We start from the raw sequence: 24,403 nt of genomic DNA on the forward strand, positions 1-24,403 counted from the left end.
CCACAGCGGAGGAGAGGTATGCGGGGGGACCCAGACCACGATGCCTCCGTCCAGGCTTCCAGCAGCGTTCACCATGCGTTTCAGGAAGATGGCCGCCGAGGAGCAGAGAGGAGGCTGGCCTGGAGGAGGAGCGCTGCCACAGGGCCAGTCGGCAGTGTGCAGAGAGGGCTGTGTGCAGCGGGGGAGGCGCCGGCTGTGAGACAGGGAAGGCGCGCTCCCCTGGCATACATTTAACCCCCGGGATGCCGCAGCGCTACCGCTCTGCTGCGGTCCGCTGTCCCAGGGGGGTAGTGGAAGCGCAGGTTACATACCTGGCTCCACGCTGCAGCCAGTCCCCAGGGAGCCCCCTGCCTGGGGACTCTGGACCATGTAACAGTGGGGACCCACCGCGGGACCCCGCTGCTTACCTTGCTGTCCCCCTTGATTCCGGCCATGGTCCGGAACATCTGGGGTCACCGCTAGCTGTGACCCCAGATGCTCACCAGCATCCCCGGATCGGTACCGGCGGGGGTGTAGGGAAGACAGCATGGACGTCAGGACTGGCTGTCCATGCTGTACATCCAGATGTGCAGCCACAGCTGCATGCAGGAAAACTTCAGGGGCTCTTCTTAGCCCCCACTCCAACAGGTGCATCCGACTCCGGCCGGGCACCAAACTAAACTGAGGTGCCTTGGCTCAGGGGCGGGGTATAGGAGGGGGACCCTAGTGCATCCTGGGAGGCTGAAAGCTTAACTCTATGGTGCCCGATGACTGACGTCACACCTATACCCCAAGGTATCCTGTGGATACCCTATGGACCCTGAAGTAGAAAAGGAAGATTACAGAATGTCTTGGGACGTAATCAACTGTCTGGTTATTGAGAATTGGTACTTACCTCAGAGGAGCGCAATTGACCGCAAGTACTGTACTTAATATTTTGACTTTATATAGGGTGTTGGTGACCACCCGTGCAGTCATTGCAGCACTATTGGATTTGGAGCACAAATTTTTTATAAATATTGTACCTAGGCAGATGTAGAGTATTTGGAGAGGAAGATGAGCCAAGAAGCAGCAATGAGGACAGACTGGAGAGGAGAGAGATAGGATTTGGGGAGGCCAGATAGGAGGAGGTTACAGTAGTCCAATCTGGAGATGACCAGTGAATGTATGAGGGTTTTTGTGGCATCTGGGGTGAGAAAGGGTCTGATCTTAGAAATATTCTTGAGATGAAAACAACAGGACTGTGAGAGGTTCTGAATATGTGGTTTGAAGGAGAGGGAAGAGTCCAGGATGACTCCGACAACACACTTTGGAACTAGATGAGATAGTTATGCCATCAATTGATAAAGAAATAGTGGGAAGTGAGGTTATATGGGAGGGTGGGAAGACGATCAGCTCTGTCTTAGACATATTAAGTTTAAGAAATCGCTGGGACATCCAGGAAAAGATGGCAGAGAGACAGTTGGAGATACGAGTCAGTAGAGAGTGGGAAAGATCAGGTGAGGAAAGGTAGATCTGACTATCATCAGCATAGAGATGATAATGGAGATCAAAAGAGCTGATGAGTTTACCTAGAGAGGACGTATAGAGGGAGAATAGGAGAGGTCCAAGAACAGAACCTCGGGGGACACCTGCTGTAAGTGGCTGTGGGGGGGAGGAGGAGTCGCAAGAGGAAACAGAGAAAGAACGGTCAGAGAGGTAGGAGGACAGCCAGGAGAGGGCAGTGTCATGTAGACCAAGGGAGTGAAGGATATGCAGCAGGAGAGGGTGGTCCACAGTGTCAAAAGCAGCAGAGAGATCAAGGAGAATAAGCAGGGAGTAGTGGCCCTTGTATTTGGCAGCAAGGAGGTAATTACTGACTTTCGTGAGGGCAGTTTCAGTGGAGTGGAGAGAACGGAAGCCAGACTGAAAAGGGTCAAGGACGGAGTGGGAGGATAGAGTTACTGTAAGGCGTTTGTAAACAATACGCTCAAGGAGTTTGGAGGCAAAAGGGAGGAGAGCGATCGGTCGGTAGCTGTAGAGAATGTTAGGTTCAAGGGAAGGTTTTTTAATAATGGGGGAGACAAGGCCATGCTTTAATGTAGTAGTGACAGTGCCAGAAGAGAGGGAGAGATTAAGGAGGTGGGCAAGATGGGAGCAGGCAGAAGGAGAGAGGTAGTGGAGAAGGCGAGAGGGGTGGGGTCAAGGGGGGGAGGTGTAAGAGGGGGAGGACTGGATGAGGGCCATTATTTCCTTTCCAGATACAGGGGAGAAGGATGTCAAAGTCGGTAAAGTGGATGAGGAGGGATAATCCGAGAAAGGAGGAAGTGGAGAGCTGGGGGACTGGTTGGATATGATGTCCTGACGTATGGAATCATTTTAGATGTAAAATAGCAAGTAAAGTCAATGGCAGAGAACAAGGAGGGGAGACGAGGAGGGGGTGGGCAGAGGAGGGAGTTGAAGGTGGAAAAGAGACGCAGCGGATTTGAGGACTGGGTAGAAGCCTGGAAGTTATGGGGCTAATATAATAACAGTGTGGAACCTGCAGCAATGTGCTTCCAGCCCTGCACCTGCTGTGCTGGACACAGTCTTGTTGTCACTGCTGCGGTGTCACCTCCTGCCCGCTCTGATAAAGTTATATGAAGAAGAAAAAAAAAAAAAAAAAAAAAAAAGAAGGCTGAGCGCTGATTGGCTGCTGATGGAACGCATACTGTCGCATCAGAGTGACGTTAGAAAGAGGCGCCTGTCAGGGCTGCTGAGCCTGGAGGATGTTTAGGAAACCGAATCGCAACCTGCGTGTGAGGAGAGCGGCGGCCAGCGACGAGGACGAGGTGGAGAAGGAGGAGAAAGAGCACAGCCAGCCAAAGGTGTCACGGAAAGCCGGGGGACGCGGCCTGACGTACGGAAGCAAGAGGTGGAAGGAAGCCGCAGAGAGCTCGGCCAGTGACGGGGAGCAGCCAGAGGATAATGCTCCTGCTAAAGGAGTTCCCGCGGAGCCCCAGCGGCTACCTATGGGTGCTGCAGCCCCGGCCAACAAGCTCAGCTTCAGCGAAGAAAGGGAAGGTGGGGACGGTCTGCCCAGTACCTACCTGTCCTCTGTGACTACCTAACTGTACTGTACCTACCTGTCCTCTGTGACTACCTAACTGTACTGTACCTACCTGTCCTCTGTGACTACCTAACTGTACAGTACCTACCTGTCGTCTGTGACTACCTACCTGTACAGTACCTACCTGTCCTCTGTGACTACCTAACTGTACAGTACCTACTACCTACCTGTACTGTAACTACATTACCGACCTGTCCCCTGACTACCTACATGTACAGTACCTACAGTATCTATCTGTCCTCTGTGACTACCTACCTGTACAGTAACCACAGTACCTACCTCTCCTCTGTGACTACCTACTTGTACAGTAACCGCAGTACCTACCTGTCCTCTGTGACTACCTACCTATACTGTAACTACAGTACCTACATGTCCCCTGACTACCTACATGTACAGTACCTATCTGTCCTCTGTGACTACCTATACTGTAACTACAGTACCTACCTGTCCCCTGTGACTACCTACCTATACTGTAACTACAGTACCGACCTGTCCCCTGACTACCTACATGTACAGTACCGATCTGTCCTCTGTGACTACCTATACTGTAACTACAGTACCTATCTGTCCTCTGTGACTACCTACCTGTACAGTAACTACAGTACCCACCTGTCCTCTGTGACTACCTACCTGTACTGTAACTACAGTACCTATCTGTCCTGTGACTACCTACCTATACTGTAACTACAGTACCGACCTGTCCCCTGACTACCTACATGTACAGTACCTACAGTATCTATCTGTCCTCTGTGACTACCTACTTGTACTGTAACCACAGTACCTACCTGTCCTCTGTGACTACCTACCTGTACAGTAACCACAGTACCTACCGCTCCTCTGTGACTACCTACTTTTACAGTAACCACAGTACCTACCTGTCCTCTGTGACTACCTAGCTATACTGTAACTACAGTACCTACATGTCCCCTGACTACCTACATGTACAGTACCTATCTGTCCTCTGTGACTACCTGTACTGTAACTATAGTACCTACCTGTCCTCTGTGACTACCTACCTATACTGTAACTACAGTACCGACCTGTCCCCTGACTACCTACATGTACAGTACCGATCTGTCCTCTGTGACTACCTATACTGTAACTACAGTACCTATCTGTCCTCTGTGACTACCTACCTGTACAGTAACTACAGTACCCACCTGTCCTCTGTGACTACCTACCTGTACTGTAACTACAGTACCTATCTGTCCTGTGACTACCTACCTGTACAGTAACTACAGTACATACATGTCCTCTGTGACTACCTGCTTGTATTATAACTATGGTACCTACCTTTCCTCTGTGACTACCTACCTGTACTGTAACTACGGTACCTAACTGTCCACTGTGACTACCTGTACCGTTACTACAGTACTTACCTGTCCCCTGTACCTAACTTTAAATCCTGGCATATCTACCTACTTTTCCTCTGTGTAACCTGTTACTACAGCACCTATTTGACCTTTCTGTGACTACCTGTCCTGAGATGTCTATCTACCTGACCGCATACACAACCGCTCTGTGACTATTTGTCCTGGGTTGTCTACCTACCTGACTGGTTTGTGACTTCCTATCCTACAATGTCTGTCTACCTGACCACTCTGTGACTACCTGTCCTGGGATGTTTACCTACCTGACCGCTTTGCGACTACCTGTTCTGGGATGTCTACCTACCTGTCCGCTCTGTGACTAGCACTGGGTTATCTATATATCGGTCCTTTCTGCGACTACATGTCCAGGGATGTCTATCTACCTGACCTCTCGGTGGCAACCTGTCCTATGATGTCTACCTACCTGACCGCTCCGTAACTCGCTGTCCTGGGATGTCAGCCTACATGTCCTCTGTGACTACCTGTCCTGGAATGTCTACCTACCTGACCACTCCGTGACTACCTTTTCTGGGATGTCTGCCTACCTCTCCTCTGTGACTACCTGTCCTGGAATGTCTACCTACTTGACTGCTCTTTGACCACCTGTCCTGGGATATCTACCTCTCTGACCTCCCTGTGACAACCTGACTTGTCTACCTACCTGACCACTCTGTGACTACCTGTCCGGTGATATATACATCCCTGACTTCTGTAACTACTTGTGCTGTAATTTCTTCCTCACTGAACGTTCTGTAACTACCTGTCCTGGGGTGTCTACTTACTGTACCTAACTATGTGTGTCTCTTGGCAATAGCACCATAATATACAGAGTTTGACTCTGCCTGCAGAGAGTCTACTTATGAGAGCCATTCTCTATTTGTTCTGACATGTTTCCCTTCCTGGTAGTGTGTGACTCTACCTATTCTGATTGTACTTACCTGGCTTTACCCTACATACCAGACATCATATGACATTGACAAGTTTGCTGACTGATTACTAGCCACCATCCAACCTGTTACTGCAGTGAATCAAGAATTTAGCTGCTGTCTCTCTACCCAACCTTAGTTTCCTTTGTCGAACCCTAACCCATTTACCAACCATCTTTCAGAATCTGAAACCCCATGGATTGTTTTCCCTCGTGTAGATGTCTATTCTGTAGTGACAATGTATAGGCTGGTGTGGGTAAAAGCAACGGTTGGCTCTGAAATGTATATATTTTTTAAGTTCAATACGATAATATTCACATTTTTAGATGTTGGTGGTTCTTGTTATAGTAAGCTGTATCTTGTGCAAATGGACGGTTTCCCAGGTGCAGCCATAATGTAATCCACTCTCCAGTTGCACAAAGTTTCTGTTTTGGGGGCTACTTCCAAAATATACAAATTATTGGGATGACTGTAAAGCTGCATACACACACAACGATTTTGTAACCAACAATTTTATAACCGATTTTATGAACGATTTTCTGTCATGTTATCGGTCAGATTTTTTTAAAGTGTAATGAACGATTTTTTTGAACTACAAACGATTTTTTCATATTCCCTTAATGAAAATCGTTCAGTTGGTCAGTCTGACTGAACTACAAACGTGAACGCGCATGAACGATAATCGTTAATCGTTTTAACTCAGAAAGTAAACCGATTTGTACAACGATTGAACGATAAACGATATCGTTAACGATAATCGTTAAAAAAATCGTTGTGTGTGTATGCACCTTAAAGGAGCGTACACGCTAGACTATATGTTCCCTGAGCGATATCGTCTAGTGTGTCCCCGGCAGGGTGTGCTCAATGTCGTTCATGACATTGAGCACACCCACTGAACGATATCATTAACGATCTCGTTCAGCGCCGGGCTCTCTCCCCCATTCCCCAACATGCAGCAACCTGACAATATCTTCAGGTTGGCCTGCATGTTTACCTGATGAACGATAATGACGAACGACCCGCGAGAACGCGCATGGTCGTTGTCGTTCAACGTTTTGGTGTTAAAAATGGACGCTGAAGTGGACGACTGAACGATATCGTTATCGTTCAGTCGGCCACTTTAATTGCCCAGTGTGTACGCACCATAAGTTTTTGGTTTGTTTTACTGTTGTTCAATGCAGCATTTAAGTCGGGCAATTATTGGCTGGATCCACAGATTATCAGAAGATTGGACTGATTATCACATAGTGGGACTGATTGAGCTGAACGCAGATTCCTGATTATCGGGAATCTGCACGTGCACAGGACCTATTCTGACAGTGTGCAGAATGGGTCCTGCATAATCGCACGCAGCCCCTTCGATGATTCTGCCTGATTGACAGAGGCATTTAAGGAGCAGTGTGGGGTCGGCCGCGTTCCCGGAAACGGTGGCATGTCTGCTCCATTTTCCGGGAGTGGCAAGGCCAGGGACTGCATCGACCGACGCAGGTTTCTGGCCTCGCAAGCCGGCCAGCATGTGTAAAATGAGGCTTACTCAGCTGGCTTGCGTCCCGGTGTCATCCACGATGACTACCATCGATCACCAATGGTTGCGATGGTGATTCCAGCCTGTGACTTCAGTCGCAGTGCTGGGAATCGCAAATGCATACACCTCCTGCTGCATTTGCATTATTGCAAGGATCGGAATTGCAAAGCTGCCTGCGTGCATACATCATATATCTATAGCCTGCGTGCATACATCATATATCTATAGCCTGCGTGCATACATCATATATCTATAGCCTGCGTGCATGCATCATATATCTATAGCCTGCATGCAGCTTTGCAATTCCATCCGATCCTGAATCACCCCCAGTGTATGTTTAAGAGCGATCGGCTATGATTGGACAGTCGGCCATGAAAAATCTTCCAATATGCCAAACTGATCCGATCATTGGTCAGCCCATCTGGCTGTGTATGTGCTGCCACGGTTAACCGCCCAACATTCCCCTGTTTCTTCACAGAGGAGGAAGAACGGGGAAATGTTTCCTCCTCATGGAAAGGAACCCAGATATCGGGTGCCATACACGGCGATATATCTCACATTTTATCTGACCGTGTATTCCCAGCATTAGATGCAAATGTATCTACAATCGCAAATGAACCCCAGAATTATTATATAGCAAAAAACAGAAATTAATTATCAGGGCAATATATAAAAAAATATATGCAGGGACATGTGAACGCAATTACTTTATAAGTAAAGTAATTTCTTATGCGTTGACATTACGGGTTAGGAGCAGACATCCTTACTACACATGCCTCCCTCTCCTGATAACATTTGTGAAATGTAGCACATAGGCTAAAGTGACTTAGGCCTTCTAAAGATGGCGTTCTTTTTGGGTGCTACATCTAAAATGTACAAATTATTGGGATGACTGCTGTAAGTTTTTGGTTTGATTTAATGTTGATCAATACAACATTTAAGCCGGGCAATTATTGGCCCGATCCGCGGTTTATGAGCGGATTGGGACGATTATTGCCTAGTGGGACCACAGCATATAGCAGTCCTGTTCTGGGGGTGCTTTCATCCAAAAATAATAATAATAATAAAAAATAGGCCCCATTTTATAATGAAATATTGTATATGGACCTATGGTTAGATAAACATATTAATGACTTGGTACTCCTTTGCCTATATCTCACTCCAGGTGAAGAGGTGACCTTTAAGGTCAGGAAGCCAGCTGTAAATGCTGTGGTATTTAAGGTGCAGAGGAAGGCGGAAGATCCTGACCGTGCAGGAGAGCCGCAGGACACCGGTAAGGGTTTGTAACTAGTCACACAGACAGATTCATTGCCAAAAAAAAAGCTAGGCCTGATCAGATTTATTCTATAAAATCCTAATAATGTTAGTTTGTTATAATGCAGCTTACTAGAGTACTTTTTTCTTTTACCTGGGGCCCAAATAGTCTGTATGGATTGTGACATATAAGGTTTTAGGTGCTAAATGTTTACTTAAATACACACACAAAGCCGGTAAACATTCCCTGTACACCGTCGGCTGGCAGAGATTTTCCGGCCTCTTCCTCTCAACTGCTGCGGCCGGCTGCGTGACCCCGTGGGTCACCTTAGCCGGCCGATGTTACGCAGGTTATCCGATGCTGCGTTGGACGACGCAGCTTGGATAAGTAATGCACAGGAGGCGTGATGCTTCCTGCTGCATCTCCAGCGTGCAGCTGTGCAATTGTGATCCTTGCTGAATCAAGTCCACAGAGTTTAAAAAAATAAATAAAAAAATTAAAATAATGTAAAACATAATAGTGTCACAGTTACTTTCATTTACTCTTTTTATGTCCTCGCTGGCTATGCCCCAAAGTGTGTACATGTCTGTACAGATCATTTGTTACCTAGGAGGCTGCAAGTCTGCTTCTGGCGATTACACCTAATTTCATTAGGGAGTGAGGAGCATTTAAAAAAATTAAAGCAAGTAATTTCAGCTAAAGTAAATGGGGACAGAGGGACCACTTGTTAATAAATGTTATAAATGACTGATGTTTAAATGGAAAAAAAGTCCTGTTAATAGCATTTATATATGCAACTACATATGTAATTATTAACAAGTATTTGAAATGATGCGAAATGCAATTTTGTTTTTTGTTTGTTTTTTTGGTATGTCAAAGATGATGATTAGTAATTGACAGAATGACAATCTAACTTTTGTAAGGTTCAGGAGATGCCAGTAGCAGTACAGAGTCGGAGCACAGTGAGAATGAAGACACCGATCGGCCTAAGACGGAAGAGTCTCCATGCACTGAGGGCAGCAGTCCACCCACTTCTCCTGAAATGTCATTGGAAGGTCAGTCAGAACAACCATGGTATTTATTTTCTGTACATTAAATGTTTTCCTTATCTGACTCGATACAAAACTCCTCTCTCTCCTTTCTCTCTCTCATAGGGAATATAGGGGCAGTTGTATTAAGGTCTGCAAAGTGATAAACGACCAACCACTCAGCTGCTGTCATTTTTCAAACACAGCCTGTAAAGGCCCCCATACATCAGAGATTGATTGCAGCAATCGTGCAATTTGCAATCGATTGTGTATAAACATCTTTCCCTTTTTCAATAGATTGCAGAATTGCCACAATCGATTGAAAAAGGGAACGATTTTTATACACAATCTGTTGCAAATTGCACGATTGCTGCAATCAATCTCTGATGTATGGGGGCCTTAACATGACAGTTAGGAGCTAAGTGGCTGATCCTTTATCACTCACCACTTTATCACTTTCCAGAGCTTAATACTGTACATCTGCCCCATAGATTTTAAGCTCCGCTGGGGGCAGGGACTGGTGTCAAGTAAGAAAATATTCTCTGTAAAGCGCTGCGCAATATGTATACATCGTTTATTTATTAATAAAGTATTATTTATTTTTTAAATCTAAACAGATCTACTCCATGAAGGGTCTTTGTTGGGTAATCTGCTGGGAGAGCAACCAAAGCTGACTTGCATACATAGCATATGTGTACTTATAGCTAAAGTTGGCCGCACACAGAACAATTATGCTGGCTGTTTTAGCTGCTTTGAACACAACTACCCAGACGTTACAAAATTTCCAGGAATGCAATCTTTATATATCCTAGAGGCTATATGGAGTTTATTTATTGAATGGTGGTTTTACGTCAGTCTTTTTTTATTTTTAATGCATTTTCCGTTCAGCGCAGATGAAATCCCGGATTCCAAGCAGATTCGAGCAGCTCGCAAGCAGCGGAAACTGGCCCGAGCCCAAGGAAATTACATATCGCTCAATACAACTCATGAGGGGTCAGATTCAAGTCGGTCAGAAAGTGACGATGAGCTGGACGATCATGAGAGAAGGATCAGATTTGCTCCTGGGGTGAAAACCATTAAGGAGCGGATGGCCGAGGAGATGTGTAAGTTCATACCAATGCAAAGATCCTAACCGGCTCCAAAGCATGTTTTTGTGATTCTGTGTGCTACCAGTTAGCCGGGCTGCGCAAGCCACATGAGAAATGTAAGAGGGACCAGAGGAGTCGTTTACAGAATCCATGACACAAGGACATTGTATTGCGCGCCGCCATGTATGTGCTTGTATTACATGCTGGATATTAATCTGCATGGCGTTTCTACGATGTAACATCTTTTTCTAAGCATTTCCTTTCAGTTCTCAAAATATGAAATGGTCCTGTTGTTTAGAGAAAAGAGACTGTGATAAATTTCACTCATCCCTAGATGTAACCAGTCTCAAACATTCATCCATTACTTTCTAACTAAAGTTACTTTAATGTATTTTATGTAAGTCATGCAAAGATCTGTCTAGTTATTATAAGTGCAATATGTTTGTGTTACTTATACTATAACTGCTGGACAAACCTCTTTTGTGTTTAGTAGTCTTATTACACCCCCTGTCAGTATTACGTCATTGTAGAATAACGGTGCTACTTTTAAATGGTTTTTATAGCATCTTCTAGTGACTCTGACGGCGAGGGCCGGGAAGTCGATGACTTGCAGGACAGGTGGGAGGAGCAGCAAATAAGGAAAGGTCTCAAACATCCACAGGTGTGCCTTTTATTTATTGCATGTATCATCTGTATAATATAATGTACTATGTTAACATATTTATTACGCCTCATGTTTTAGCATAAGGGATCTGTTCTATTTAGTTTATTGTAAACATTCTGTAGTCTCCAGTTTATCGTAAGGTTACAGCGGTTTGTGTCTCACAAGTAGTCTTGTGGTCCTTTTATCAAGCTTTAGAAAAAGTGTCTATAATTGTATTTGTGCTGTATTATCTCATGGGGACTTATTGGTTACTTCCCCTTTATATTATGTAGCCTGAGTACAAGAAGACACGTGAATAACTGCTGTTCTCAACTTGCACCCTCCAGTGCGTTGTCAGTGCTTGAGCGTATATTCTTGTTACTTGTTCCAGACTGTGAATGAGGATCTCTTACACCGGCAGAGTCCGCCGCGTGGGAAGAAGCCCGTCCTGCCAAAGTTTTCTGTGCTACTAGTGACTGTTGAAGATATCAAAAAGAAACTGACCGCAAGGTAATTATTGTAAGAATATATTTGTTCTTTTAAGTTTTTCCATACTGCTCCATGCGGTACTAATGGTGGGTACACACTGGGCGATATTACTGAGCGACTGCACGATTACGACATCGTAATCGTGCAGTCGCTCAGTAATCGTGCACAAATCGTGCACTTTTATGTCGGAAACGACCAGCGATGCGCACTCCCGCTGGTCGTTTCCGACATTGTCCATCGCCTGAACATGCAGCACAACCTGACGACCTCGTCAGGTTGCTGCATGTCAGGGAATGGGGGAGAGAGCCCGGCGCTGAACGATATCGTTAATGATATCGTTCAGTGGCTGTGCTCAATGTCATGAACGACATTGAGCACAGCCTGCCGGGGACACACTACACAACATCGCTCAGGGAGCATATCGTGTAGTGTGTACGCACCTTAACTCTCTTTCACCCTTTTAGAACCATAATGATTCATACTTTGCATTAGTGTAGTTACTTAATGTTCTAGGGGACTTCTCATTACACTTCTAGGACTGCTAAAAAATACAAGTTGCCTTTAATGAAAGAGCGATCACTAACATTCTCCGATCTATATATAAAGCTCCCAGAACTTCAGATATTGTACATGGTGTGAGATGTATCAATGGAGAAAGATAAAGTGCCAACCAATCAGCTCCTAACTGCCATGTTACAGGCTATGTTTGAAAAATTACAGGAGCTGGTTGGTGGGTACTTTCTCTCTCCAGTTAATATCTCTCCAAGGTTTGATACATCTCCCATTATATTTGATGTGTTGTGGAGTTATTCTTATTATATTTTGTTTATATGGGCCCACGCATGTGCCATAGTGCTGTACATAGGGGTAAAACGTACATCGCCGAGCAAAGGTACAAACTCAAAATCATACAGCCGATAACAAAATTTTACAGGACACACATTTGCAGAGCTCAGATTACTTAATTACATGAATAAGGGGGGGAGGGAGGAGACCCTGTTAATTACAGCCTACAATCTAGAGGGGCTTTGGGAGGACACAAGGAGGATGAGCGGTACATAGTTCAAGAGTGCAGAGGCCGGAGATTAGAAGAATCCAATGAAGAAAAGGGTTTTGAGATCATGGTAAATGCTGGGAGCTGATTGGGTGTGGTAGGGCAATCCAGAGTAATGGCACGGAAGAAGTTCTGACATTCCATCTTCCTCTTACTCAGAATCGCCTCCATTCAGGAGGTCCATCGAGTGCACGTGGCGGAGAGTGAAAAATACACAGGTGATCTTGAAAGCTCAAAGAACACCCTTCAGATGCTGGAGAAGACGTCTAGTGAAAAGAGCTACAAATTTTTGAAGGAGATGAAAACGTATGTGGAGAACTTTGTCGACTGCCTCAATGAAAAGGTAATGTGATTTTTTGATTCTTACTTACAAACTACAAAATTGCACAGATTGAGCACAATCACGGTCCCAAAGGCTGTGTACCTCGGTTTGTGCTAACTTGTACCAGTAGGCGCAGTTGTGCTTCTGAACGTATTGTGTGCTCTGCCAGACTTTCTCTTAGCAATGTGTCACGACCAGGGTTACTCTGCATAGGGGACGACGGGTATTACCTGTGAGGGCGCTTTGGCATGGTCATTCCGGCGGAGGGGCTGGCGGCAGGCGTTGGCTGTGCGAAGTGTTCCGCGGGCACTGTGTCATTCTGGCCGGGGTAGGCCTGGTGGTGTTTCCATTCCGCTCTGGTATGGGCGCCGCCATCTTGCCTCTGATCATGTGACTTAGCTGCTCCAGTCCTGGTGTCACATGCTCTCTCTGACCTACCACGATTGTGCACTGGGTACTTAAGGGAGTTCAGGGCTTACCCATAGTTGCCAGTGCAACGTGTTTCACAGCGCCTGCTGTGAGAGAGTTCCTGTGCTCCTGAATACCTGTCTGAGTGCTCGCCTGTGCTCCTGCTGGATCCCAGCTTCCCAGCAGCCTACATCGCCCTGCCTGCTCCCAGTCTCCTGCTGGAACCATCCAACACCTTCTATCTACCCTTTCCCTGCCAAAGGACCTGAGTGTGCAGTTACCCTGTACCTACACTGCCTCCATTTACCTAGCTCTCTACACTGAGCCATCTCAGTACAGCTCTCCATTCAATTCATCAGCTGCTGCTAATCCAATTACTCTATAACCTCTCTGGATTCCATCTCACCAGTATCAATCAGTAACTGTTATCCTGTCTACAGCCTTGCAGTGACCTTTTGGATTACAAAGACTTTTTATTAGTTCTGCCACTACCCGGACATTGTTTATTATTACTTCACTTCAGTTTCTAATCATCAGCCTCTTCTTAATATTCTGGACTATATTTTATCCGTGTACATGTCTGCAAGTTCACCCATTAAAAAAAACCCACTTTTCAATTTAAATCTGTTCAGGTGTCTGCTCCTATTTCCACCCCGGGTCCACAACAAACTCAGATCCTAACACAATAACTTTAAGTATCTACTTAGCCTTTCATTTAGTTATAGAGCAAGTTAAAAAAAATAACCCTATATCCGATGGTATAGATTTGTGACATTTTTTACGGTTTTTATTTTTTTTTATTTTTGTTTACTGTACTTCATTTTGAGACCATTTTAAAATGACATTCTAATTGTGTCCTAATTTTACACCTGAGAATAGTTTCACACATTTTTGTAGATAGTACAAATTAAGGAACTGGAGTCGGAGATGTTCCAGATCCTGGTCGATCGCACAAGAGCTCTGGTACAACGCAGACAGGACGACCTCCGCCTAGAGTCTGCTGCAATTCCGAAGCAGTCTGGTGAGTATCTGGATAACCTTCGCTTGGTACCTGGGATCTCCTCCTCCTGTTGGTCCTAGTACTTTCTAATGGTTTGTCCCTTTCTACTGCCAGGAAGTGTAAACGCGAGTGACGCGGAGACAGCAGATGATATCGCACAGCAACAGCTGCAGGATATGGAACTACGGAGGTAAAGTAATTAATGCTTTGCAGGAATTATCCGTACACTTATTATAGATACTGATGTCAAACAAGGTTCAGAAGCTGAAAGGGGCTCATTTTCTTAATCTTAAATTTGTACATACAGTGCATGCGGAAAGTATTCACAGCGCGTCACTTTTTCAACATTTTGTTATGTTACAGCCTTATTCCAAAATGGAATAAATTCATTTTTGTCCTCAAAATTCTACTCACAATACCCCATAATGACAACGTGTAAAAAGGTTTTTTTTTTTAATTTTTGCAAATTTAATTAAAAATAAAAAACTAAGAAATCACATGTACATAAGTATTCGCAGCCTTTGCTATGAAGCTCAAAATTGAGCTCAGGTGCATCCTGTTTCCACTGATCATCCTTGAGATATTCCTACAACTTAATTGGAGACCGCCTGTGGTAAATTCAGTTGATTGGACATGATTTTGAAAGGCATACATCTGTCTATATAAGGTCCCACACTTGACAGTGCATGTCAGAGCACAAACCAAGCATGAAGTCCAAGGAATTGTCTGTAGACCTCTGAGATAGGATTGTCTCGAGGCACAAATCTGGGGAAGGGTACAGAAAAATATCTGCTGCTTTGAAGGTCCCAATGAGCACAGTGGCCTCCATCATCCGTAATTTGGAAGAAGTTCGGAACCACCAGGACTCTACCTAGAGTTGGCCGGTCGTCTAAACTGAGCGATTGGTTGAGAAGGGCCCTAGTCAGGGAGGTGACCAAGAACCCGATGGTCACTCTGTCAGAGCTACAGCATTTCTCTGTGGAGAGAGGAGAACCTACCAGAAGGACAGCCATCTCTGCAGCAATCCACCAATCAGGCCTGTATGGTAGAGTGGCTAGACGGAAGCCACTCCTTAGTAAAAAGCACATGGCAGCCCATCTGGAGTTTGCCAAAATGCACCTGAAGGACTCTCAAACCATGAGAGACAAAGATTGAACTCTTTGGCGTGAATGCCAGGCGTTATGTTTGTAGGAAACCAAGCACTGCTCATCACCAGGCCAATACCATCCCTACAGTGAAGCATGGTGGTGGCAGCATCATGCTGTGGGGATGTTTTTCAGCGGCAGGAACTGAGAGACTAGTCAGGATAGAGGGAACGATGAATGCAGCAATGTACAGAGACATCCTGGATGAAAACCTGCTCCAGAGCCCTCTTGACATCAGACTGGGGCGACTGTTCATCTTTCAGTAGGACAACAACCCTAAGCACACAGCCAAGATATCAAAGGAGTGGCTTCAGGACAACTCTGTGAATGTCCTTGAGTGGCCCAGCCAGAGCCCAGACTTGAATTTGATTGAACATCTTTGTAGAGATCTGAAAATGGCTGTGCACCGACGCTTCCCATCCGACCTGATGGATCTTGAGAGGTGCTGTAAAAAGGAATGGGCGAAACTGTCCAAAGATAGGTGTGCCAAGCTTGTGGCATCCTATTCAAAAAGACTTGAGGCTGTACTTGCTGCCAAAGGAGCATCAACAAAGTATTGAGCAAAGGCTGTGAATACCTATGTACATGTGATTTCTTAGTTGTTGTTTTTTTAAATAAATTTGCAAAAATCGCCAAAGAACTTTTTAGACGTTGTCATTATGGGGTATTGTGTGTGGAATTTTGAGGAGAAAATTTTATTTATTCCATTTTGCAATAAGGCTGTAAAATAACAAAATGTGGAAAAAGTGCTGTGAATACTTTCCGGATGCACTGTACTATTTATATTAGTGGTCCCTTGTGACCTTCAGGTTCTCAACTTTGAAACGATCTTCAGACCATGAACAGTCAGAAGTATCTCCAGATGGGGGTCCAGAACCAGTAACCGGACTCTCTACTGTCGTCATGTGTTATCTACTGCAGCCGTGATGGAATTTACCTTGAACGTAGGTTACGTTCTCTCTATCTCTGTGCAGGAGGAGAAGACGGCAGACACGGGCGGATTCTGGCCAGCAAGATCACCATGAAGGAATGTCTAGTGATGATGAGCAGTCCGCTGACCAACAGACCGATTTCCGGATAAGCCGAGGTAGCAGACAGTGGGAAAGAGGGAAGATGTTTATTTGACTCTGAGCCTGATTCAGAGCCGCTCGTTCTGAAACAGGGCCAGTCTTTTTTTTTTTTTTTTTTTTTTTAGAACGGCCTCCTGGCCGCTCGCATAGCTGTGGGTGACCACCCACAGCTATAGCGAGCGGCCATGATGATGGTCGCGATGGTCAAGACCATCGCGACCATCGGGCTTGCGACGAGAACCTTATGGTAGAGTCTCGTGGCGGCAAGCCCCAGAGAGATTTTGGCTCTAACAGAGCCGGAATCTCTCCACTGACATCACTTGTGATGTCAGTGGGGCTGGCCCCAAACGGTAGGCGTTCTCATGGGAACGCCTCTGTTTGGGCAGCCACCCCCCGGCATGCCCACCAAAGGGGGCGTGCTGTCACTCAACATCGACAGCACGCCTCCTTTGGTGCGAGACCCGGAGCGACGGATTGCCCGTCGCTATCCGGATCTCGCGCATGCGCATGACGGAGCCGGCTCCTCCGTGCGCGCATGTGCTCTGGGCCACCATCGACCTGGTTGCAAGCGCTCAGCGCTTGCGACCAGGTCTGAATCAGGCCCACTGTCTTTTCTGTGCATCGGAAACAGGGAATAGGATAGTTAAAATTGTAGCATGAATCGGGAAAATAGATTACGATATAATATATGGGATGCAGTCGGGATGCTGGACAATGCTGGAATCCCAAAGCCCATCGTAATGCCGACAAAGGCATCTCGAAGGGATCAAGATATCGACGTTGGCATCCCGAAGGTTAGTGTTAGACCAGGGATAGGTTTAGGGACCTGCTTGGGTGGGTTAGGGGGTTAGGCACCACCAGGGGGGGTTAGGGTTAGGCACTTCCTGCAGAGGCTTAGGTTCAGGGTGCGGTAAGGGGGGGGGCGGTTAGGCACCACCAAGGGGGGAGAGTTAGGGGGTGGGAGGGGGAGGGTTAGCCTACTTACCGGCCCGTCGGGATCTTCAACATGGGGATGCTGCTGTCGTTCTTCTGACCGCTGGGAAATCATACTGATTGCATAATATATATATAATGTTACTGACCCGCACAGCTCTTGCAAAAGTCTCTGTGTGCGCTGCCCCTGCATATATTGTCTCTGTATCTCAGCGGTAACATCTGCCCAAGCTGTGAATGCAACTATAACCGATGGTGGGGATCTGGAGCACATACACCAGTGTATATAATACCCAAACATCGTTTATTGCTTTCTCATCTGCATGTTAATTTGAATCTTCTATCCCCACAGCCTTTAATGTACGGCCTTACTTTCTAACAATTGTCTGAGCATAAAATGTGAAATACTGGCCACAATTTATAATATAATATGGAGCAATATTCTGTATCTTAGAAACCAGATGCCTGAAAGATCCATTAGGCATGGCCGTGGTGTCAGTTACACATTTTAAATAAATGTCTACAGGGAATACAGTACATTGATTAAAGGGTTGCCATATAGGGCTTTATTTACAAAGCAGCAGCTTTTGTAAGAGCTGCTTGCTGGCGGGTTGCAGGTGAAGATGTAAAACTGTACCCGTAGTCCGAGTAAAGCCCGGAATGCTTACACTGACTGCGGGTGCCGTTTTACATCTTCACCTGCAACCAGCCGGGAAGCAGCTCGTACAAAAGCCGCTGCTTCGTAAATAAAGCCCTTAGTGTCTGATCTTCATGGGACATCCTGTAGTGCATAGAATTGTTGCCTCTGGCAGAATGGGTGGAAGGTAGTGGCACCTCTTATACATTACACTGTAGAACACATTTTCTCTTCCCCCATTCCAGAGGACATCTTGCACCAGTGTAAATCCATCTTTGAAGACGTGCATGAAGACTTCTTTCAGCTGAAACACATTCTGTCCAAGTTCCACGTGTGGAGGGAACAGTACCCGGAGTCTTATTACGATGCATATATCAACTTATGTCTCCACAAGCTGCTTACTCCACTGGTCCAGGTGCAACTGATAGGCTGGGACCCCCTGGAGGTAGCGTTAACTATTACTGTCACTGTGTACATTAGTTTCTTGACGAGCCTCAGTATCAGGCCTGCATTTACCAGTATCCCCAATGAATCACATGTTGGGAGACAGATTATTTTCCCATTGGGTCTAAAGTGCTGGTAAACCAGGCCTATACATGCTGCAGACTGACTGCTCTCTGTGTGTGACTACTCTCCTCCTCCACTCAGGACAACATTGAACTGGACCAGATGCCCTGGTACTGTCACCTGGAAGAGTTCTGTTTCCCCAGAGATTCGCATGAGAACAACACAGAGCCCAATCCTGACCATAAAGTTCTGGCTGCTGTCATTGAAAAGACTGTAATCCCCATTGTTTCAGGTGTGACAATTAGTGTGTATGGAATATTAATGTAAGCATGCAATATGTACTATAGGGAAACCAGCTTATCAGTAACACAAACATGATGTCTGCTTTTTCCTGCTGACTTACAGTGGTAACACTTTAAAATGTGAAGGGGAATATCAGTATGTTTTGTACAGTGTGGGATCTTGTTATAGAGTTTAGGTGCCCCTTACTTGTATCTATGTAGGACTGTAATAGTCGTGCTGCTGTATGAGGAGTCATGTGACCTGAAGAAGGGGGTTTCGCTGCTCTTGGGGGAGGGGGAGTGTCATGTGATCTAAGGTTGTAGATGTTACTGATTTGTGGTTGTGTGTGTGTTTGTGTACGAGAACCCTTCTCATTACAATGAATCTTAAGTCCGTCATTCTTGCAGGATATGTTGAACACGTGTGGGATCCCATGTCCTCTGTGCAAACCGACGGACTGGTGCATTTCTGCAAGACGCATGTACTGGAGAATGATTCCAGCAAGGCGGTGCAGGTGAGAGAACACGGTGTGACTACTTCAATATTACTTATACTCACAGTGAAGCCCAGGAGTAACTGTGAACCACTGTAAGTGATGTTGATCACAAAGCAGAGCTGATACTGTGACTCAGTAGTCAGTTGTTGAACAACACAGTCCCCTCCGTGTCTGATGACCTCATCACTGATCTATGAGTTGCCCTCGGCACTCTTTGGTCATTGATGGGAGTAACGGCATTGCAGAAGTAAAGCTGTTGTATATTGTAGGCCTCTCTTCCAGCTACTCCTGGGATGGGATTGTTCCCATATTTTGGGAGTAGTAGGTTTAGAAGGTGAAACTGGAAAAGCCATTACTGCAGCACTTCAGTTTGTTGGCCATAGATGTTTTTTATTTTCAGATTTGTATTGAGCTTTGTGGTGTCATATTTGAAAAGTAGACTTCTGTGTTTACTCATCGCTTTCAGAAGAATGACACCGCTCCCCTAAATTAAATATCGGTACTTGTGTACTTTACGGACTCATTGCAGAGATGGTAGGGAATGACGCTGGACACTGGCTGATGACGCCTGTCATTAGACAGTCGGGAAGCCTTTAGACCGTCGGCTTCCTGACTACATCCCCTTACTAAATATGGTTACATTCAGTTTTTGTGAATATTGTTTTATTACTTTGTATTGTTTTTTTTTTTTTTTTTTTTTATAATTGTATCACTTTTTTTTCCGTACAAGGGTCTTGTCTGTTGTCTGGTCTCCAGGTTAAAGAAAGCTATTGAAGATGATGTATATATACCGCTGTATCCCAAAAGGTACGGCCAGTTACCTCCTATGTATAAATGAGCAGCGGTGAGTGATAGAGGCATCCATTCGTTGGGCGGGATTAGGAAGACTATGGGCGACTGACACATGGGGCGGAGGTGCAGGTTTTAGGGTTGAACAGGGTGTTATGCTTTTAGGAAGGTTCATGTTGAAGGTGTTGATTGTGTATATGGGGTCAGGGAGCCGGAGGCAGAGCAGTGACTATAAAGGGCTCAGGCACATTCCCATCTGTTCTTATTACAGGTTACTAGAAGACAGAAATTCTCCTCATTGTAAATTCCAAGACAGACGGTTTTGGTCGGCCGTAAAGGTGGGTACAGTATAGATAGTCTGTGAAATATAAGTAGGTGTGTTTTTTTTTTTTTTTTCCATTAAACCACAGTGTTGTGTATTAAGACAGTGACACTATTAGCTCTTCACTTCTCTCAAAATATCTTCCAACCCGACATCTCCGCTCTGCACAAGATCTGCGTCTCTCATCCCCGCGCATTACTTGTTCCCATGCACGGTTACAGGACTTTTTTCGGGCTGCACCCACCCTGTGGAATGTCCTCCCACGCACAATAAGACTTTCCACTAGTTTCCAAACATTCAAGCGTTCTCTGAAAACTCACCTGTTCAGACAAGCTTATCAGATTCCAGGACCGCCCACCTAACCTTTTATAGCTCCCTATCTAACTCTCTTCTTATAGTAAATACCTATCACATCTTCTCTGTCTTCAATTTAACATCCTCCTAACCCTAGGCCAACTTTCCAGTGTGATTGGATTATACAGCCCACCAAGAACATCTGCAATCGGGCTGGACCAATTTGCAATATGTAGCACCTATCCTTGTGTATCAACACCTATTTCCCTATAGATTGTAAGCTTGCGAGCAGGGCCCTCTTACCCTAATGTATGTCTTTTACGTATGTCTTGTATGTACCGTATATACTTGAGTACAAGTCGACCCGAATATAAGCCAAGGTACCTAATTTTACCACAAAAAACTGGGAAAACTTATTGACTCGAGTATAAGCCTAGGGTGGGAAATGCAGCAGCTGGTAGTGCCCCCAGTAGTAATCCCCCCTGGTAGTGCCCCCAGTAGTAATGCCCCCCTGGTAGTGCCCCCAGAAGTAATCCCCCCCCCCCCCCCTGGTAGTGCCCCCAGTAGTTCTAATAAAAAAAAAAAAAAAAAAACACTTACCTGAAACCCCGCTCCTAGTCCCGCCGCTGCTATCAGCTCCTCCGGCCGCTTTGCATTATGGGAGAGACGTCGTCATGACGTCTCTCCCATTACCCACTGCGGGAGCCGGAAGATGGCTCCCGCAGTGGGAGCAGCAGCAGCCGATGAGAGTCTGACAGACTCTCATTGGCTGCTGATTACACCAAACACGCAGCTGCCGGCTCCGGCGGCTGTGTGTTTGGCAGTGTGTAGTGCTGACCGAACTCCGTCCGGTCAGCACTACACACGCGGTGCAGGCTGTGTCACAGAGACACAGTCTGCACCGCGGCCCGCATGGTACGCTACTCAGCTGCGTACCATGCGGGCATGACTCGAGTATAAGCCGAGGGGGGGCTTTTTCAGCACAAAAAATTTGCTGAAAAACTTGGCTTATACTCGAGTATATACGTTTTGTCTTTTACAACCCAGTAAAATGTTGATTCAAATTGTAAAGCGCAACGGAATTTGCTGCGCTATATAAGAAACTGTTAATAAATAAATAATATTATTGTAATTCTCTGCAACACAATATTCTAATATCCTATTGCGGTTTTTGCCGCTTTATAACATGATTTCAGATTGCTAATTGTCCTAGAATTTCTATACCTAATGTTCCTGAGTTACCCAATTTTGTAGTAATTGGATACTATTCAATTTTAACTTGTGACACCCAGAATGGAGGGGTTGGGTACGGCATCCCGGCGGTCAGAATCCCGGCAGCCGGGATAATAAATGCTGCCCGAATATTGCAAGGGGGCGGCTACGGTCGATCACACCAGCAATTTCATCAAGTTGATCTCAGACTTTGTTTACAGATAAGAGATCCCTACTATCAGGCTGCTTAATAATACTTCTGTCTCTTGATGATGATATGTTCCTGTTTTATTTTCCCAGTTGTTGCGCAATGTTCTATGTTGGGACGGTTTTCTTGAGGAAGTAACATTGCAAGAGCTAGGCCTGGACAGACTGCTGAATCGTTACCTCCTGCTGGTACTTCTCAATGCAGAGCCAGACTCTACGCTGGTGGAGAGATGCTGCAAGGTAACACATGGGGTTGCTACGTGCTCAGCATTGATCAATAGCTTCTGTGGTTTGTGTGTAGTCATGATGTATCTTCTACTGTTCTATAAGCTATTGGCTTTGTGTGTCACACGCTGTGACGGTAATAGCGCATGACATTTAAAGGTGGATTATTACTAGCTCTCATTGTACAATTGTTGTCTTATTCCCGCAGATAACTGACTGTCTGCCACAGAGCTGGTTTAAAGGTCTGGAGAATGGGTCATCTCTTGCACGGCTCGCAAATTTCAGCAAACACTTGGTACAGTCCATCCACGCACTGCACAAACTGGACGACAGGTGAGAGAGAGCACAGACTATTCAGGTCTTTTGCTTGAGGGGTGTGGGGGTGGGAGAGGGGGGTGGGGGCGGCGGGATCAGGGTATAGATGAACTGACCCCCGGGTTAATCATAGCATTTCAGTAAGTCAAATAATTTTGAAGTCTTTTTGGATGATGGCTCTTGGGTGAAATTTTTTTGAAAAAATTAAAAAAGAGTACATATTGCAATGGTTTACCTGGTTCTAACTTTGGACTTGCAGGAAGAACATGGAGCTTCTTACGTCACTGCTCATGAAGATCAAAGCTCAGAACTGCGCAGAGGAAGTTATCGCTCAATACAACATGGAAGGACTAAGAGCCGATGTCCTCTAATGCTGTTTAGCACCAGCAGTATCTCTATACTCTTCTTACGTCAGACAATCCCTCACGTGTCAGACAGCGCTGCCGCACTGGCTCATATGTGGAACCATATTTCATTTGGGCTCCCAGAGACTCCTCTTACTTTGTTTATAAGCTGTTTCCTTCCTGGTTTAGTCAGGAACGTGCTCTTCCTCCCCGTCCTGAGAGCCCTGACCTGGTTTATAGTTACTAATACTTTGGGCAAATCTGGAAGAACTTTGCAACAAACTGGACCTAGAAACTTTTTTGGTGCACGTGACCTTTTTTTATTCTGCACTTTGTACGTAATAAGAAATAAAAAAGAAAGAAAAACATATATATATACTTTTTTAATGTAGATTGGTTTTTACGGTTTGTACAGTTTGTCTTCTGTTTTTTTTAATGGGAATTAAAGTAATGTCATTTAAGAATGACCAATAAGCAGTCTAACATCCTTACTGTGAATGCTTTTACCCACCTATTTAAAAAAAAGTACATCTCTTTCATAGCTAAGGTATCTGGTATGAAGGTCAACAGTAATGAATGAATGAACGCCAACGTTGTTCAAACTGTCGCCAGGCACCATGTCGACAACCTTAGAATGGAATTGATGATCCGTCCGTCCGTCCGCGCCCCCCCTCCCAAATTTGGGAGGGAGGTTGATGGGTCAGTGTTACAGGGAGATGGTATTGCCCCCACTATAAATAAATATATAAATAACACATGGGGGGTCACTAACAGGGTGGGTACTTATGGACACTGGTGGGTGGGAGGGCTCTGCCACTGGATATTACCACTAGTGGGTGGGGAAAATACTTATGGGGTTCTATTCCCCCTGGGGGAATCTATTAACACTCGGAGGTGGTAAGTACAATTTCAATGGGGACTTATGGAGATGGGGAACATGAGCCCTCCCCCCAGGAATATTTTATTTCAATAAATAAATTTTTTAAGATACATTCTAAATTTAATTACATTTAAAAAAAAAAAAAAAAAAAAGACCGTTTCTACTTCAGGGTCCATAGGGGGTCCACAGGGTTGACCTTGGGGTATAGCTGGATCTGGATCCACGGGCACCACGCAGTTAAAGCTTTGCTGCTCCCAGGATGCACTTGGGTCCGTCCTCCTCTATACCCCGCCCCGGCCACAGGCACCTCAGTTTTAGTTGGTGCCCGGCCGGAGTCGGGTCACCCTGTCGCAGTGGGGCTGCAGGAGCAGCCCCTAAGCTTTATTTTAAAAGAGAAATTTTTTATTTTTTTACACTTTTAGAGCGGCAGCATCAGACTGTCCTTTAGGACGTCCACGCTGCCGCTCCTTCTCCCCGCTGGCGCCGCGACGCCAGTACAGCTCTGGGGATCGCGGCGGGACCCCAGAGCCTGTACTAGCCGGGCTCTGGGGACTCCCTTGACTGCTGCCG

The 24,403-nt window shown here is 45.7% G+C and overlaps 1 protein-coding gene across 2 annotated transcripts; it reads left to right on the plus strand.

Annotated features, from left to right (window-relative positions):
• Positions 1-2,668: 2,668 nt before the first annotated feature.
• GCFC2 (GC-rich sequence DNA-binding factor 2) lies at positions 2,669-23,399 on the plus strand. 2 transcript variants are annotated; one of them, XM_088467372.1, is made up of 18 exons: positions 2,669-3,021; positions 8,054-8,161; positions 9,067-9,198; positions 10,065-10,274; positions 10,823-10,920; positions 11,294-11,412; positions 12,605-12,788; positions 14,073-14,196; positions 14,290-14,365; positions 16,295-16,407; positions 18,206-18,405; positions 18,609-18,759; positions 19,157-19,263; positions 19,976-20,052; positions 20,306-20,372; positions 22,163-22,309; positions 22,503-22,627; positions 22,869-23,399. In XM_088467372.1, the coding sequence occupies exons 1-18, from the start codon at positions 2,727-2,729 to the stop codon at positions 22,978-22,980; spliced, it is 2,445 nt and encodes an 814-aa protein (XP_088323498.1). In that variant the 5' UTR covers positions 2,669-2,726; the 3' UTR covers positions 22,981-23,399. The 2 variants fall into 2 exon arrangements, with proteins under 2 accessions (XP_088323498.1, XP_088323499.1); XM_088467373.1 differs by having other exon boundaries at positions 9,073-9,198.
• The last annotated feature ends 1,004 nt before the right edge of the window (positions 23,400-24,403 follow it).

This window comes from Taudactylus pleione, unplaced genomic scaffold, assembly GCF_031769625.1.
Source record: "Taudactylus pleione unplaced genomic scaffold, aTauple2 ptg000070l, whole genome shotgun sequence".
Lineage (NCBI taxonomy): Eukaryota > Metazoa > Chordata > Amphibia > Anura > Myobatrachidae > Taudactylus > Taudactylus pleione.

What these genes read in the sequence shown, in the direction of transcription:
- GCFC2 (XM_088467372.1), top strand. Translation starts at nt 2,727, where the DNA reads ATGTTTAGGAAACCGAATCGCAACCTGCGTGTGAGGAGAGCGGCGGCC. An exon ending in GCGGATGGCCGAGGAGATGT is followed by an intron (nt 10,275 to 10,822) that starts GTAAGTTCATAC and finishes TGGTTTTTATAG; the next exon opens with CATCTTCTAGTGACTCTGAC. An exon ending in AAAAAGAAACTGACCGCAAG is followed by an intron (nt 11,413 to 12,604) that starts GTAATTATTGTA and finishes CCTCTTACTCAG; the next exon opens with AATCGCCTCCATTCAGGAGG.